Genomic DNA, 17,597 nt, shown 5'->3' on the forward strand with positions numbered 1-17,597 from the left:
CCATTGTAAGCACTAAATACGTGATTGATAGGATTGTCATTTTAAAATATAGTCCTAGTTTTCTACGTTTCTTATTTGTATATGTCTTATAGGATAGTAAATCCAAAGGCAGAGGTCCAGGAAGAAGGGAGGGAGGGAGGGAGGGAGGGAGGTAGGGAGGATGGGAGGGACAGAAGACAATAATAAAACTTTAAAATAGCTCTGTATAAACTGTGTACCTGGGTGCCATTTGGTCATCCACAATTCCCAGGACACTATTTTCACTATTATCTATGTGCCTCCAATGTCAAACTTTCTTCCTAACCAAATGAAATTTCTGCATGGATTTGTGGTGCCAAGGGCCTCCTCCCCACTATTCCTGGCTGCAGCTGTCACTAGGCCTGGCTGCCTTCCCTGGCATTAGATCACCATACCACATGGTTTGGATGGGGAGCCTGTTGACAGGGATGGAGGAGCACTTGGCCATGACTGTACCAAGGCAGACCTTATAACTGGGAGAAATGCTCATATTTGTTATAAGGGCTCATCACACATTGAGACCCTCGGCAGAGAAAGACAGATGTTACTTCCGGGGCTAATCCTTTTGATGAGAGAGGAGGCAAACTCTAAGCATGCTATATTTATACAGATAATTCAGCTAGTCACTGGAAGATAAGACATCTCAGATATTCCAGTAAAGGAAATGTGCCTTTACTTGCTTCTTAGACATAATTTTTGTTGTAGCGAGTTGAATATACAGAAGTATAGGCAGAAAATGTTTATTTTCCCTCTTTTCTTTAGTCTCCCCTCCAAGTAATCAGCATTATCAGTTTGGTGAGTGACCTTTCCCACTCATTCCATTTTCAGACAAACAAATGCATATTTATAGGGTTAATTCCTCCATCTCTAACACTTTTTTGAATATAAATGGGATTATACAATAGGCTTCCTATTCAAATTGCTTTATTTTGCCTCACATTTTATTATGAATATTCTCCCAGATGGGTATATTTAGTTCTAATTGTTCTTTTTATTTGTTTATTATTATTATTTTTTGAGACAGGGCCTCACTCTGTTGCCCAGGCTAGAGTGTACTGGTGTGATCTCGGCTCACTGCAGTTTTCACCTCCTGGACTCAGGTGATCCCCCTACCTCAGCCTCCCAAGTAGCTCAGACTATAGGTGCTCACCACTACGCCTGGCTAATTTTTTGTATTTTTGGTAGAGATGGAGTTTCACCATGTTACTCGGGTTGGCTTTGAACTCCTGGACCTAAGTAATCCACCCACCTTAGCCTCCCAAAGTGCTAGGATTGCAAGCGTGAACCACTAAGCCTGGCCTTTATTCTTACCTGTATAAGGTTGCCTGGGAGAAAGAGCTATTACATGCTGGGTTTCAAGACACTGTCAATTTTATTTCAGGGTTAATAATCATTGATTTTTCATTTCAGGGAAATTAAATGGTAAATAGACTAACATATTAGGAAACAATCTGGCTTAAAAAGGGCAAAAGAATATGTCTCAGAAGCTTGGAAATTCTTGAAATCTCAGTGTGATTATAAACACAGTTTTACTCTAAGGGTGCATCTGCAGCTAGCTCCCATGTGGGAAACTGGGGTTCTGGTAGGTTTTGGGGCCAGGAGCCCCTCATAGTACAGTTCTCCTCTTTAGGGAGTGGCTCTGGCCTGAGCTGACATTCAGCATCTCTCCTTGGTTCCTCTTTTTGCAAGCATGGCTGTCTTGCCATCTCTTGGATTTGCTCACCATGGGAGGGAGGGAGGGAGGGAGAGACAGAAGGCACTGCCCAGTATTAGCATGCATATCACACACCCTCCCTTTGTTCTCTTGGCTGAGGTCAGATGGAATAAATCAATCAGCCTCCACATCCAAGTGTCCGGGGGGCAGTGCAGGCCATGTGTGCATTGTCCATCTTTTAACCCCCAATTGGGGTCAGCATGAGTAAACCAGAACCAAAAAAAACCCCTGGGCAGTAAGCAGATGTTGCCAGGAACCCATCAACTCCGGGGCTTCTCTACGAGTCTCCTGGACATTTGTGTTTTAGGTGGCAGCAGCCAGCTCAGACTCTTTGAGGTCTATAAATCCATGCTGCTAATAGGAGATGCCACTTTGTTTTTTGTTTTGTTTTGAGAAGGAGTCTCACTCTGTCATCCAGGCTGGAGTGCAGTGGCATGATCTTGGCTCACTGCAACCTCTGCCTCCTAGGTTCAAGCGATTCTCCTGCCTCAGCCTCCTGAGTAGCTGAGATTACAGAAGGCCACCATAATGTCCAGCTAATTTTTGTATTTTAGTAGAGATGGGGTTTCACCTTGTTGGCCAGGCTGGTCTCAAACTCCTGTCCTCAATCTATCCGCCCGCCTCAGCCTCCCAAAGTATTGGGATTACAGGCGTGAGCCATCATGCCTGGCCAAGATGCCACTTTGGATCTCTTGCTCTACCAGATATGTGCTAGGCACTTAAGTATCACTTGATCCTCCCTGCCTCCGGTGAGGTAGGTATTATCTACATTCTATAGATAGGATGCTGATGCTCAGAGAGCCTGGGATTTTCCCAGGACCACACAACTTTAGAGAATAAACAGCATGAAAATGTGCTTCTTCATTTAGCTTTTAACCAGAAGTGTCCTTGACTGCCTTTGGTTCTCTGCCAGGGTCTTGACCTCCAACATCCACTTATGCTGTCAATAGATTCATCTTTTTCAGGCCCCCAAGTCTAAGATATCTGGATCCCAGTTGGGCCTTAGAGACACAGCTAAATATCTCCACTATAACCTAAAGAGGTATTTAAATTCCCTGTCCAAGCCCCCTTAAAGTTGGTAAGTACAGTGCCTTTCAATCCCATTTATACTTTTTGATCAGAATGACAAGGTTCTGAACATAAGAAAGCCTTAAAGATCATCTTACCTGATCCCCTCATTTGATAGATGAGGCCACAGGAGAGTGGATAAGTTTGCCTGGGTGGTGGGAGTTGGGGGTGGGTGACAGGTGGGGTGGTGGACTAGTGAGAGCAGTGGCTAGAGGATGGGATAACCAGTTTGCAGATCACAGCCTGTGGGCCGATCTATGCCTCTACCTGTTTTTGTAAATAAAGCTTTATTGGAATGCAGGCACACCCATTGATTTATGTATTGTCTTTGGCTGTTTCCAAACTATAACAGCAGAGTCCAATAATTGCAATGGAGACTGATGGCCCTTAAGGTCTAAAATATTTACTATCTGACCTTCACAAAAAAATGTTTCTGACCCCAGGGAAAGAGAGAGGCACACAGGTAGATATGAGTTATTATTAACTTTCTAGTTCTTAGAGGGAGCATTAAGTTCACAAGTGTTTGTTGTGTTATGATGAATTAATGATTGAATGCTAATGGGGGCCATTAATGGTTATGTGTTTCCATTAATAATGGAAATTATTATCATTAAATGCTGTGCACTTGAAACAGATAGGAAGGAGGGACTGGAAAGAAGGAGGGAAGAAATCATTGAGTTCTTAAGATTTAAGTGGCTCTTCATCACCTGACTTGCTTTGTCACCTACACCTGACATTTCCCCTTTGTATCTGCGATGCTCAAAAACATGCTGGAGAGAAGGACAAAAGATGGCAGGTTGGGTAATGTGGGCTTTCTGGAAGAGGCAGGATGAATATACTGGGTTCTATGGGGTGAGAAGGGGCTTGGCCAAATGATGAAAGAGTCCACAAAGTACAGGCTGTTGAAAATCATCAAAATTTGATTTTTTTCAACTTCCATTCACAACGGGCCTCTTCCCTCTGTACCTGCACAGTGGCATGAGGGTCCAGGTTCCATGGCCCTCTGTCAGGACTTCCCTCAGGACATCCTTCCTGCTGACCAGTCCAGGTTGTCCTCAGATGCTAGCAGCATGCAAGTCCTGGAAGCCTTTCTCATGGGAAATTGTGAACACTTAGGAAGACACTCTGGGCCATGATGGGTACTGCCGTATTTAATCCTGGGCACGGCCTGGTAAAGTGAGGGCTATTGTTGTCCCCATGTCAGAGATGGGGCTCTGGGTGGGCAAGTCACTTGCCTGGAGACAGAGAGCTGGTGATGGTGGAGTCAAATACTGACTCTGGACCCATCTGATTCCAGAGCCCAAACCCAATGGCTCAATTATACTTCCTGGAGCCCGGGATTGCACTTCATGCTGCCTCCATAAAAGCGTACACACAGTGACACACAGTTAGAACATTTTGTTTTATCTAGAAGAGCAGCTTCAGACATTGAAACCCCACCTCAGCAAATGGCAGGGGATTTGCACATTCAAAGAAACGGTTCCAGTCCCTGGTGGGAAAGTTCCCTGCAGCTTCAATTAGAGAACAGTCACAGTTGACCGACGCCTGATGCTCACAGGGGCGGCTTTATGGTTTTATATGTGAAAAATGAGGGCAGGGCCAGGACCTCAGCATCAGGGAAACGAAGAAAGATTAAGAAGTATTTCTAAAGTCACACTAACCAAAAGGTCAATTCGACTGGGGGGCTGGGGAATGGGCGGGGTGTGGGGGCAGCGAACAAGCAAGGCAGCAGCTGAGAAGTATTTGTGGCACCAGAAGGAAGGTTGTGACGTCCACTAAAGGAAACCATGGCTATGAATTTCAGGGCATCAAGACCCTGTCAACACAGCTAATCCCCACAGATGTTGGCTGAATAAGCCTTCGATGACCAAAGAAGTGCACTGTGCAAACCGTGTCAGCCTCCAGCAGGCCAATTTGTCCTCATATTACACACTCTGCGGGCTCTGCTGCTTGACCCCCAGGTCGAGGGTCCCGTCCGGCATCCCCCAACCCAATGAGGGGTGACCCAGCATGGTTAATAAGTCAACAGAATTCAGAAGCCACGGCCGGATTAAGAAGGCAGTTTTATTTTGGTGCCCTGTACTTCAAGCAGATTAAATAATCAAAAAGGCCGAGCCACTGGGGTCATGTTTGAATGCTACAGCTGTTCACCAAGGTTTGACAAACATTCTTTATGCGGCTCATCATCTGAATGGGAAAGGCAGGGATGATCCTGGCGAGGCCAACATTTTAAGAAAGAAGAGGGGCATGATCCCAAGATCCTCTTATGGAAACTGATCCCAGCCAGATGGAGACAAGGGGAAGGGCTGCTTAAATAAGTGGGCTTTTGAAAGCAACAACTGTTTTCTGCATTGAAGGAAAGCAAGGGCAGGGTTCAGAAAGACTGAATGTAAAGCTGGGCTCCCAGTCTGCCATGCCCTTCGTGTGTTGCTCTGCACATTAATTAAGGGGTCTACGAGGTCAGCAAGGACGCCCGAGAAGACTCAGTCATGAAAGGTGAGCCCTGATCAATTCCCATTGGAAAAGTTCTTGTCTGGGAGAAAGACGGGATCCCCTCACAAAGGTATCTATGGGAAATCTATTTTCAAGTCGTCTGTCTTAAAAGACTGGACAGATATGAAAAATGTCTCTGCATGGGAGGATTTATGTTTGTGCATGTTGGGTGCAGAGGAAGAGGGTGGAAAGAAATGTATGCAGCCATGACATGAATATGCAGTTGGCATGTCACGGGCCATTTCATAGAAAACATGGTGCTTGGAGTTGGAGTTCATATATTATTCCTTTGAGGGGAAGAGTGGAACCAAAGAAAGAATGAACAAATTGGCTACAATCTCAGAGAGGCAAGCCTTTCATTAATAGATTAGTGGATTCTGCGGCAAACATATTCTCTGGTTTAAGAATTAATTTCCTGCAACTAATTAATACCTGAGCCCCACAGCTAAAAGTGAGGGGTGTCCGTTCATTACTGAGGGGAAGATGTTTTGGCTTTGAAAGGAGTCATTTAGATTATTTGCAAAATTATAGAAAGGAAAACAGTGGTTTTGCTCTTTGATATTCTGGAAAGGGGAAGGGGACTGTGATGTTCTGCATCCCTTGAACTAAATTAAACTGAGAAGAATCTCTTTCAGAAGGCTCTCTAAACATCTTCCCTATTGCCCTAGAGCACTGTTAGCCTCACTAGAGAATTTAAGGAAGAAAGGGGAAAAGGCTCAAGTGCATGACAGCCACACTGTGTTTCCCTAGTTGAGGCCCAAAGCAAGCAAGCAAGCGAGCAAACAAAGCCCCTTTCAAGAGCTTCAACTATGAGTAGACAACTATTTTGAGTTTTGAATATTATTGTGTGGCCTAACGAATTCCTCTACCGCTTTATAATAAAATGCCCTTGACAGATGTTTCCCATATTTTGAAATTCAAGTCTCAGAAAAAAAACCAGAAGGGAGTGTTATAGCTACTTTGGTGAATGACAGAGCAGTATCTAAGAAAATGTGAACTTAACCTCTTCTCTGAGCCCTGTAAGACTTCTTTGGATTCCAGAGACCCTTTCCCAGTTCCTGCACAGCCAAGGCAGTCTGAACAAGGATGCTATTTTACAGCATCATTTAGAATGAAGAAAAAAACTGCAACAGCTCAACTACCCCTCATAAGAGTGGGGGTAAATATTAATACTAAATGTGGCATGGTCTCACCATGGAATATGCTACAGCAGTTGAAATGAATGAATTAGCTTTCCACGTATCAATGTGGATAGATCAGTTTTGAGTGAACAGAGCAAACTGCAGACTGAGACATGTTGATGATTACATTTATTTGGATTTTTAAAAAGTGTTATGCAAAACAGCGTGTGTGTTTGTGTGTGTGTGTGCGTGTGTGTGTGTGTGTGTGTGTGTGTATTTGACAGGCAGCAGAGCACAGCAGATAAGAACTCTGACAGACTCTGGAGGGAGGAAGACAGCCCTGGTCCTTATCACAGCTCTGCTATAATACTTATTCTCCATGTGAACTTGGGCAAGTGATTCAGCTTTTCTGTGCCTAGCTTCCTCATCTTTCAAAAGGGGGTAATAATGGAACCATATTTACAAGGTTATGAGGATTAATTAATATACATATTTATAAAGCACTTAGAATGGTAGTTGTATGCTATATGGTTATTTGCTATTTTTGTCATTACTAACGATGGTTTTTAAACTGTCTGGGGAGATACATCAGTAATGGTGTGAGGAAAGGGGCTTATGCTGGAAAATAGAAATTAGGCATGAATCAAAGTAAGTTCAACTGCGTAAGTCATGCATTGCTCTTTTGAGTTAAAAGGAAAAAGAATCAAGGAAGTATGATAACCCATGAATGACTTGCAGAACTGTTACAGAAAAGGGGTATTCATTATACTATTCTTAATGCTTTTCTAGATTTTTATAATCTTGAATAAAAAAGCAGCAGACACTATCCTTGTTCATGGAATTACAACGGCAAAAATGGATATCAATATGTAGCAGTGTTTTAGATCTGCCTTATCCAATACAGTAACCATTAGCCACATGTGGCTATTTTTGTTTAAAATAGTTAAAATGAAATGCAAATAAAAATTCAGTCCCTTGGTTGCAGTAGTGCCATCTCAAGAGCTCGATAGCGACACACGGCTATTGGCTCCCATACTGGACAGCAGATGCAGGACACTTCTATCATCACAGAACGTTGTATTAGACAGCACTGTTCTGCTGCATACTTTACAGAAATGTGGATATCTGAAATCCTCTATCACTCTTTTACACATCTGGCCCCACATAATTCTGCTGTGGCCTACAAAGGGCATATATCCCCCAAATATTTTTTTCACTCTTCTATTTGATATCACTAAGTCTTCCATCTTCTGAATCAGAAGACACTGAGAGAATACTTTTCTCAAGGCTTCCAACAATAGTTGGCACAAAGATTGCAGTAGTTACTGACACTGGGGATGTACTCTGTCCAGCCTGGCTCTACTAAAGATGGTGAGTGACAGAACCTCTCTTCCAGATTGTAGAAGGTCTTACCTGGCTGGAAAGCACATTACCTGTAAATTCAAAGGGGAAAAAGTGCTGATACCACACCTCACAAACTGGTTCCTATCCCAATTTCTTTCTGTTTGTTGTAGGTGAACTGCTCCTGTTTTCCAGTGTGATTGTCCTGCTCCAGGTGGTATATGGCTGCCCAGACAAGTGCCGATGTCACTCATCTACAAATTTTGTAGACTGCAGCCAGCAGGGTCTGGCTGAAATTCCTTCCCATTTACCTCCTCAGACTCGAACACTGCATTTACAAGATAATCAGATACACCATCTTCCTGCTTTTGCATTTAGGTCAGTGCCATGGCTCACGGCCTTAAACTTGTCCAACAATTCCCTTTCAGATCTGGCCCCTGGAGCTTTCCATGGGCTTCAGCACTTGCAGGTTTTAAACTTAACCCAGAATTCACTCCTTTCCCTGGAAAGCAGACTTTTCCATTCCCTCCCTCAGCTGAGGGAGCTTGATTTGTCATCAAACAACATAAGCCACCTTCCCACATCCCTGGGAGAGACTTGGGAGAACCTAACTATACTTGCGGTTCAACAAAACCAGCTTCAGCAGCTTGATCGAGCGCTCCTGGAATCCATGCCCAGTGTGAGGCTTTTATTTCTCAAGGACAACCTCTGGAAATGCAATTGCCACTTGCTTGGCCTTAAACTCTGGTTGGAGAAATTTATCTATAAAGGTGAGTCATGTCTATTTGGAACCCCCCCATCTGTGTGTTACCAGCCTAGGATGAATCTCATCTGTTCTCTGCATTAGAAAGAATGTGGAGGAGTGTGTAAGGGGTGGATTTGGGCTTTTATACATCGGTGCCATTTCACGGTGTGGCAAAAGAGTCAAGTGAGTCATTAGAAGGTGTTTAAATTCAGGATCTAAATTAATCTACAAATATGTTACATGGAGATAACTTTCACTTGTTTAATTAATACGACATGAAGTTACGTATCTGGGAGTATGCTGTTAAGAAGGAGGACATTCAATCACCACCTGAATAACTGCTCAACCCCAAATAGCACTACACTCTTATTTTCAAGTGTGTTCCAATTATGGGTATGGTTATCTCTCTCTGGGATATTTTTCTCTCTTTGTCTGCTTCTACCCATTTGACAACTGTAATTCTCTAAAATTATCCTTTCTGCTTTAGCAAGCACCACTGTCACTGAAATTGGGTGCAACAGAGCCTCTCTCTAAAGTTACTCACAATTTCTTTAACACGATGACAAAAGCAAAGCAAGAGATCTCAGACTATTAAAGATGAGGGGCTCTGGAAACCACCCAGGGTTAGCAAACTACAGCCCCAGGGCCACAGTCCATCTCCTGTTTCTGTAAATAAAGTTTTATTGGAACACAGCCATGCCCATTCATTATATACTGAGTGAGCGGTTGCTTTGCACTATAAAAGCAGAGTAGTTGAGACAGGGGCTGTGTTGTCTATCTGGCTCTTTACAGAAAAGTTTGCCAACCCTTGTTGTCAATAGGCAACAGAGTCCCAGAGAGGTTCAGTGACCTGCCCAAGATCACAGAGCAGAAGCCCAGGTGAGAACAGAATGCATGGCCTTTGGGTCTTGACCCGACATTCTTTCCTCCACTTCACAGTGCTTCTCTCCTCCTAGCTCTCAGCATGATTCAATCATTCCTATATTTGAGTGCCTTTTGTATTTCAGGCACTGAGAAGATGGCAGTGCCTAACCATCATAGAGATTTCATTCTGGTAGTAGAAACAGATGTTAAATAAGATGATAAATAAAGATACATGTTTAGAATAGTAATTAGTGCTAAGAAACAATGAGGCAGGGGAAGGGGAGAGTGATAGAATGGGGGTCTCATTTTTGATAGGATGGATGGGAAGATGTCTCCAAGGAGGTGACATGGCTGAGCAGAGCCCAAAGACTGCGGAGGAATGAGCCATGAGATAATTGGGGGAAGGAATAGTGAGCACAAAGGGCTTGATGAGGGGGAAAACTTGGCTTGGCTGCGGGACAAAAAGAGAGACAAGACAGTGGCTAGTGCAGAGGAAGGGAGTGAGTGGACACAGACAAGACAACACCAGTACTTGGGGGCCAGATCATGCAGAAGTGTGCAGAGAAGTCCAAGATGTCTGGACTTTAAGTGAGATGGAAAGCTCTTGAAGAGTTTTAGTCAAGGGAACAATATGATCTGATTACAATGTAGAAGGTCACTCTGTAGACTCTTGGGAGAACTGACCAAAGGCTGCAGAAGAAGAACTAGGGAGATGAGGGAGAAGGTGATTCCAGTCAGCCAGCGAAGATGATGGTGGCCCAAACCAGGGTGGCGAGACCTGATCAATGCTGGGAGATACTTGGAATACTGAACTGACAGACATTGCTAATGGGTTGGAGTGGGTGATTAAGAGAAGACCATAATTATGGGAACGTCTATTTTGATTTGTCCTGCAGTGATAACCAGGTAAATGGTGATGCCTTCAGCTGACAAGGGGCAAAGAGGAGACTGGGGGGAGTGAGTGAGTGTGTTGGGGAGGTGGTCAATTAGGACTTCAGCTTGGGGCATGTCAAGTTTGAGATGTCCTGTACAGATCCATGGGGAATGGCTGAGTTGGAGGTTGTATATTTAAGCCTGAAGCTCAGGAAGATGTTGGAGCTACAGACATGAATTAGGGAATCAACAGTGTCTGCATGGTTGCAGTGGTTCTCAGCAGGAATGAGGTTAGGGTGAATACAACATGGGTTCAAACTTACGATATTGAATAAATCCTTCTCAACAATGTAACAGCAAACTACATAATCAATAACCACTCGGCATTCAAGCCAACCAGCAACAGCAGCCACGTACTATGGCAACATCTTTCTTACAAGAGGTTGCAAATAAATTGTTTACATCTACAGGTAAAGTGGCTTGAATTATTGTATTCTGGATTAAATCGTAAGCACAGGCCAGCCCAATACAGAAAGACAGTTTTCATCAAAGAACATTTCTTGATTTAAAAAAAAAAAAGTTCCCAGGACTAGGGCACTGGAAGCAACCTGGGATGGGATGCATTCTGCCCTACTCTGCCACAAACTTGCTGGTGGTCTTTGGGAAAATCAGGACACTTCACTAGCACTCAGTGTCACCAGAGGGAAACTGACAGTTTTAAGCCAGGGAGTTCCTACGGCCCATTCCGGTCCTCAGATTCTGTGATGCAGTTCAACACTCCCTCACAACAGAGCTGCATGAGCACAGATCACAGCTTTTCTTCGGAGAGAGGCAAAAATTGATTTGGGGTAATAAGACCTGGATGTCCCAACATAACTAGGAAAAATCCAAATATGTGCCAAACACAGGAGGCAGTCGGATTATAGATATATTGAATACAGGCAAAATAAGGGAACAGATATTAGTCAAGATCTTCTTTATAAAAAAGATATATAAACAAATGCAAACACTACAGGTATTAGACAGGGCAGGCTAATTGACATAACAGACTAGCCCAGATTTTAGTTATATGTGCAATAAAATCTGTTGCTCATTCATGTCATAGTTGAAGGGAAATGGGGGCAGGGTCTGCATTTCATGCAGCCATTTAGGGACACAAGCCCCCTCCAGCTTGTGATGCCACCAACTTTATCACGTGGCCTCTAAGGTCATCCCCAAGTGGCAACAAAATGCATGGCGGATTACACTGGGGTTTTATGGCCTGGAAGTGGCATTAATTGGTTCCATTGTCCAGAATTCAATCACATGGCCCCAAATGGACCACAAAAAGTGGGAAAATTTAGTCTTTCTGCTGGCCTAAGAGCAAAAAGATGTGCTTTGGTGAATACATAATAATATCTCCTCCACAGAAATATGCACACAGATTGTATGATTACTATTTCTCTCTATTTACCAGTAAACAAGTCATCTTCACTTCATTAAACATTTACTCTGAGCTAGGTATTATGCTAAATACTTGACATATTTTATCCAACTGAGTCCTCAGAGCAATCTTGGGAAGTGAATTTTAATTATCCTCGTCTCCCACTCTCCAGATGAGCAAGCAGAGGCACAATGTGGTCAAGGAAATTTTCCAGGGCTGCACAGCTAAGTAATGTTCAGACTCAAGATTTGAATCTAGTTTCTCCCAAGACAGAGGTGAAGAGCTACTAGTGAACAGATAGAGAACAATGAGCACTTAGCAAGCTGGAGCTTCCTGCATTGTCAGTTACATGAATCTAGAAGGATGTGGGACCCTCTGGCTGTAATCAGCAGATTTGGCTAGGGGGTCACGGCCCATGAAATGGTGGAAAGTGGGAGTTGCATCCTGGCTGAGGATCACCTGCACAGGAGACCATAGAGCATTTGGCAGCCATAGCCCCTGCCTTCCAGCTATGTCCCAGGCTCTAGTCTGGGTATTTCCTTGGCTCTGGGTCCAGAGGCTGTGGCTCCCACCCTAATACTGAACAGCAGAAAGTCTGGAACTGGAGAGAAACAGTTCTTAAGTCTGAGGTGATTGGGTAAACCACCCTAGTCAAGGTGGAAGTCAGTTGATGAACCTGTCCATCCCCCTGGTAGGTGGCTTTGCTTCCCCTTGTAGAAGTCTCCATGCTCTCCGGCTGGATTAAATATCATGACTACTTCTCAGTGACCCATCACTTCATTTCTGTCTCTCTGACCTTTTTGTCTTGCAACAAACTTCCTGGAAGAGGCTCTTATGGTCAGGTGCAGAGGAATGAAATGGTCCATGAGGTAAGAATCCTTAATCTCAATGGCACTTTGGACTCATCTGGAGCGGCTGCTCTGAACCTCTGGCCTCATGAAAATCAGTGGCTCAAAAAAGGAAGAAATTCCCTTTTTATCTTTCTGCTTTAGGGTGGGGACTGTTTCCTCAGAGGATTGCTAGAAAAGCCAGGAGGAATCCAAGAGACTCTGGTGGTAGGTGATTCAGTTTTGAGCAGTGGCAGCAAAAAGGACATGGGTTGAATTTTGCCACTGCCGCTTACCCTGGTGTGTTGGGGCCACCTGATAATCCTTGCACTGCAAGATAGGCCCTATGTACTTACAGGGCCACTTAGGACTTATCTTGTAGGCTTAGAGAGAATAAATGTGAAAGCATTCCTAGAACTCCGAAGTGCCACGCAGTGGAGGGTGCTAATAATGTTGAAGTGATGCCCTCTGCATATGTCTTTCTGGTATAATTTCATATTTCACTTACTGTGTGTACTAAGAATCTCCTCCAATCTAACTTTGCTAACAGCAGTGCCAATCTTCTCAGCTGGCCTAGGGGAGGTGCTTATGGCAGCCTGAAAGGGCCAAGGCACAGGTCATGGGGCAGTTCTGTCCACTCAAAGGCTTCCTAGAAGACAGTGCCGAGGGCCATCCTGCCCACTCCTCTGACCTCACAACGCTCCTGAGAGGAGGAAGTGGCGAGGCAGTGAGTGCAGTGGAAAAAACTTGGATGGAGCATGGAGAATTTGGTTTGGGTGTTGTTTCATCCACTCACGAATTCTGTGAGTCCGGACAAGAGTTACCTACAAGAGTGGAGTATTAGGACTTATCTAACAGTGCTTTGTAAACCATCAAGTTGGATACAAATAGGATGCTTTCATGGCAGAAAATTTAGTCAGCAAAGTGCATTTTCCCAAAGCCAAAGAGAAAATCAGTGGTCACACTAGACTAGACTTCAGTCTGCTACCTCAGTGCTCTTTCTAGGAAAGAATGACTGACCACCCAAATTCCCCCTGACCAACAGCAGTCTACACACCTGAGGATATCCATCACCTTGCAGGGAAGGGAAACTGGGTTTAATAACCCATTAGAAAGTTCAGTACTCAAAGCCGTAAATGTTCTGAGGCCTGAGGAGACACATTCATGATACCTAATTCCAGGAACTAAATTTCCAGTGTTGTCAAATCCACAGATCACTCCAAGACCACTCCATCTCTCCATTTGGCATCACTGAACAGTGTTGAGACACACAGGATCTTTGTAATAAACACATAACAGCACAACAACGCACATTTGTTTTATTTTTTCCTGAGATTTCCAATAGGAATCTGGTACACGAAAGATTTCTTGTCTGTGGGGCTCACTGGGGCCGTGAGTGGCAGGAATGCAGTGGGCAGCCGTGCTCACCATTGGCCCCCAGCGTGCCTTCTTGTCCGCTTTTGCATTGTTTTCTCTGAGCATTTGCAGAACATGAAGGTTACTGGGCTTCTAATGAATTCTTGGTCATAAGTAATTGCCAATTTAGTGTGTGGCATTTTTAGTATTTAGCCAATTTAGGAATCTTAAAATCATAAAATATGGTTGTTACATTCTTTGACTCCAGGACTAAAAAAAAAAATGGTACTTCATAAATTCCATCTGCCTAAGTTTTTGCAGGCAGAGGATTTTGGAACTCTGTTGTATCAAGGCTCTGTTATTGTCCTTTGCTTTTGTCTTTTAAAGGGGGAATAACAGACGGTGTCATCTGTGGATCACCAGACACCTGGAAGGGAAAGGACCTCCTTAGGATTCCTCATGAGCTGTACCAGCCCTGCCCTCTTGCTGCTCCTGATCCAGAGTCCTCGCAGCTTCAGTGGCCTGGCTCTACCCACGGTGTGGTCCTGAGACCTTCTGAGAACCACAACTCGGGGGATCGAGACCTCTTGGAGTGCGAGCTCAAACCCAAGCCAAGGCCTGCCAACCTGCGTCATGCTATTGCCACCGTCATCATCACTGGGGTTGTGTGTGGGATTGTGTGTCTCATGATGTTGGCAGCTGCCATCTATGGCTGCACCTATGCGGCAATCACAGCCCAGTACCATGGGGGACCCTTGGCGCAAACCAATGATCCTGGGAAGGCGGAAGAAAAAGAGCGACTTGACAGCTCACCAGCCTAAGAGCTTTTGTCTCAAATAGGATTGGTCATTGCAGGCCAGAAGATAGTGTCTGAGTAGGGCTGATGTGTTTACTGTTAGTCTCATTTTGCTTTTGCCAAAAGAAAAAAAAAAAAAAAAAGATGTGTCTGTAAAAAATATTTCTGGGGAGGAATTTATGTTGTGATTTAAAAAATACCATAGGCAAAATAGAGATGATACTTGTGCTCTGGGCCTGAGAAGTTATGATGATGATTCTATGTGGGGGTAAAACACACAGAGAAAGGGAAGATGCCATCTCTTCCAGGTACTCTTCTGTGGATTAAGTTCCTTTTACAGAGCAACCGAAATTCAAACACACATGCCAGTCAGCATTCCTGGAGCTTTATGGTCCACTGGAAAACTGCCCGATTCTGAGTGCCTGGGAAGAGGCTGGTGATCTTACCCGAGGAGCACCGAATGCCTCTATAATTCAAGTTCATGCTGGATCAGTGATACTTTCAGATGTTGTATATGTTATGTATTTAATGGGAGCGTCTGTTGGTTGGGAATTTCATAGCTTGCCCCAAGAGTCAAAGTCTATTTCATTTTCTAAATCAGAAAATCGTTTGGGGCTTTGTAGGCCTCAGAGGAAGAGGAAGATTCCATGTCCGGATAATAGGACTCAGGCCCTGAGTCTCGGGAATTTTTCTAATGCAAGGGTAAATAACATATAAACAAACACAAAGAGGATGGGGAGCCAGAATTTGGGGCAGATATTACCAAAAGGCCATATCCACCAAGGGATTGGAACCTTCCATTTAGAACTCTTACAGCAGGAATGAATTTAGGTTGGGCTGAGAGCGAGATAATGACTTTTGTGTATCTGTATCTGCATACATAGCACACAGAGTGCACAGAGTTGTACAACCACACCCACATATAAACATACTCAGAGCAATCAGTTTACCCACTAATGAAATGCAGCCGTGTCAGGGTGGAAGCCAGCAGCTGTTGTCCACCACCCAGATTGTCTACTCCCCACGCTGGGATAGGAGTAAGAAGGAAGACTGCAGAGAGTGTGAATTACCAAGAGACTCAAGATAGGTGGCGGCAGCTATCTTCAATGTTATTTAGGCCATGGTTTTAAAAAATCAGGTGTGGCTGTCTTTACTCCACAGACATGGTCTTGAAGAGTTGCATGCAAAGTGAATTTTTGTAAATTGAATCATCATTTTAATGCAGTAGGGGAGCTGGCTATTTAAAGGAACCTTTCATGGAATCTTTCTGTAATAGAAATAATTGGCTCCAGATTTATCCATTTTGTAAATTTGCATTTTTTCATGCTACGTTTTCTTAAAGTGGAATCTACCTGTTCTCTCTCATGATGCTCACAGTCACCTGTTAGTATTAAAATCATTTTACACAAGAAGAGAGGATAGAGGAGTTATGGACATGTTAAAAGCAGAGAATGGCAAATATAGGGCCAGTTTTTCCTCCAGAGGCCATGACAGACATTGCTAATCAATCCCAGCACTCCTCCTAGCTCAGCATCACAGATGCCTTCTCAAGACAGCACTGTAGGCAACCAGAACTAATCAACTGGAGTTGGTTCAAAGGATAAAACACATTTGCCATTCAGGGTACTGGCTCTACATTCACTCTGTAAGGCCACGTAATGATTGGTTTGGATCCTAAATCAGCAGTCCATTCTCTCACTGAAATGTGAATGGAAGGTTCACATGTATCTATCACATCTATCACATCGGACAGATGCAGGGAAACGGGTGAACCTACCACATCCTACTGTGCAGGTCTCACACTGATGCACCTCTAATAACCAGAGTCACACTGACGCACTTCTAATAACCACAGAGACAATCTACACCTGCCATGGTGCTTCATAGCTAGTGTGGGCCCCACACACCCAAGGCTAAAGATGGACCACCTTTCTGGAGCAGCAATTTTGCCAGATGATTTTTCTAGGGGATGAAGTTTAAATTTTGATGGTAATTTTTTTTTCTGAATATCAAAAGAAACTGAAATACCTTAGATTGTAGATCAAAGAAAGACCCCAAGGAAAGCCTGCCAATCCATCAGCTCTGTCCCAGGCCCTGGCACCTCCTCTCCAAGGATCACTCAGTGGACATGGCTCAACATCCTTCTTTATGGACATAGTGACTACTTTCCAAGTGAAAAAAACCTTTCTTTCTATGGCTCTGGACTGAGGTTGGTTGGCCAAGAAGGCAGTGTGAGAAAGGAATTTTATATGTTTTTATACGTCGTCCCAGTTTCACCAGATGTTTCCAGAGCTCACGCTGTGTACCGTGTACCAGGCATGGTGCAAGGCATTCTTGTGTAATCCTGACACCCATGAGCCACTGGAACAGATACTACATTAGCTGAGAGCTACTGAGACCAATAACGCATGCTTCCTTTTACTGCAGTGATTTCAATCTGCAGGTGCACTGGGCCCTGCCAGAGGTTTGGTGACAGTGGAGGTCAACCCAGTCCCCCTACCCACAGAGATTACATGAGGGAGTTTCTGATCCACCACAGAAAACCCTGAACGTGACTAGAATCCTTGCTTGTCAACACTCATATCCTTTTAGATTTCTAAGTACAGATGATAACTCAGGCAAACAGACTTCCTGCTTTATGGGCAGTCTTTAAGGAAAATGATTAAAATGATGCATACTTATATTCAGATTTCTATCTTTTGCCTACAGTCACCACAAACAGCAGTTGGCAATGAAAATAATTACTTACCCTGAAATGTCAACAGCTTCTCAGCACAGAAAAAAATATAAATCAAATTGTTTAGATTAACAAATGCAGAGTTATCATTTGTTAATATGAGAAATGAAATGTTTTAACTGTGAAAAACATTGCAGATGAAAGACCCAATTTGCAGGGTATTCTGTGAGAACCACAAATTATCTTTCACAACCACTACAGCTCATGAGGGGTAATTTGCA

The 17,597-nt window shown here is 43.8% G+C and overlaps 2 protein-coding genes across 2 annotated transcripts in view; one reads left to right on the plus strand and one right to left on the minus strand.

Annotated features, from left to right (window-relative positions):
- Positions 1–17,597, minus strand: part of CACNA2D3 (calcium channel, voltage-dependent, alpha 2/delta subunit 3) — an 801,189-nt gene that overhangs the window by 137,844 nt on the left and 645,748 nt on the right. The window lies entirely within an intron of this gene.
- On the plus strand, positions 5,127–14,867 carry LRTM1 (leucine-rich repeats and transmembrane domains 1). Its single transcript, XM_011986170.1, has 3 exons — positions 5,127–5,296; positions 7,929–8,525; positions 14,231–14,867. The coding sequence occupies exons 1-3, from the start codon at positions 5,290–5,292 to the stop codon at positions 14,662–14,664; spliced, it is 1,038 nt and encodes a 345-aa protein (XP_011841560.1). The 5' UTR covers positions 5,127–5,289; the 3' UTR covers positions 14,665–14,867.

The sequence above is a fragment of the Mandrillus leucophaeus genome, unplaced genomic scaffold (genome assembly GCF_000951045.1).
Source record: "Mandrillus leucophaeus isolate KB7577 unplaced genomic scaffold, Mleu.le_1.0 Scaffold296, whole genome shotgun sequence".
Taxonomy (NCBI): domain Eukaryota; kingdom Metazoa; phylum Chordata; class Mammalia; order Primates; family Cercopithecidae; genus Mandrillus; species Mandrillus leucophaeus.

Excerpts from the sequence above, each read along its gene's own strand:
- LRTM1 (XM_011986170.1), top strand. Across the intron at positions 8,526-14,230 it reads GGAGAAATTTATCTATAAAG|GGGGAATAACAGACGGTGTC; the intron begins GTGAGTCATGTC and ends TGTCTTTTAAAG.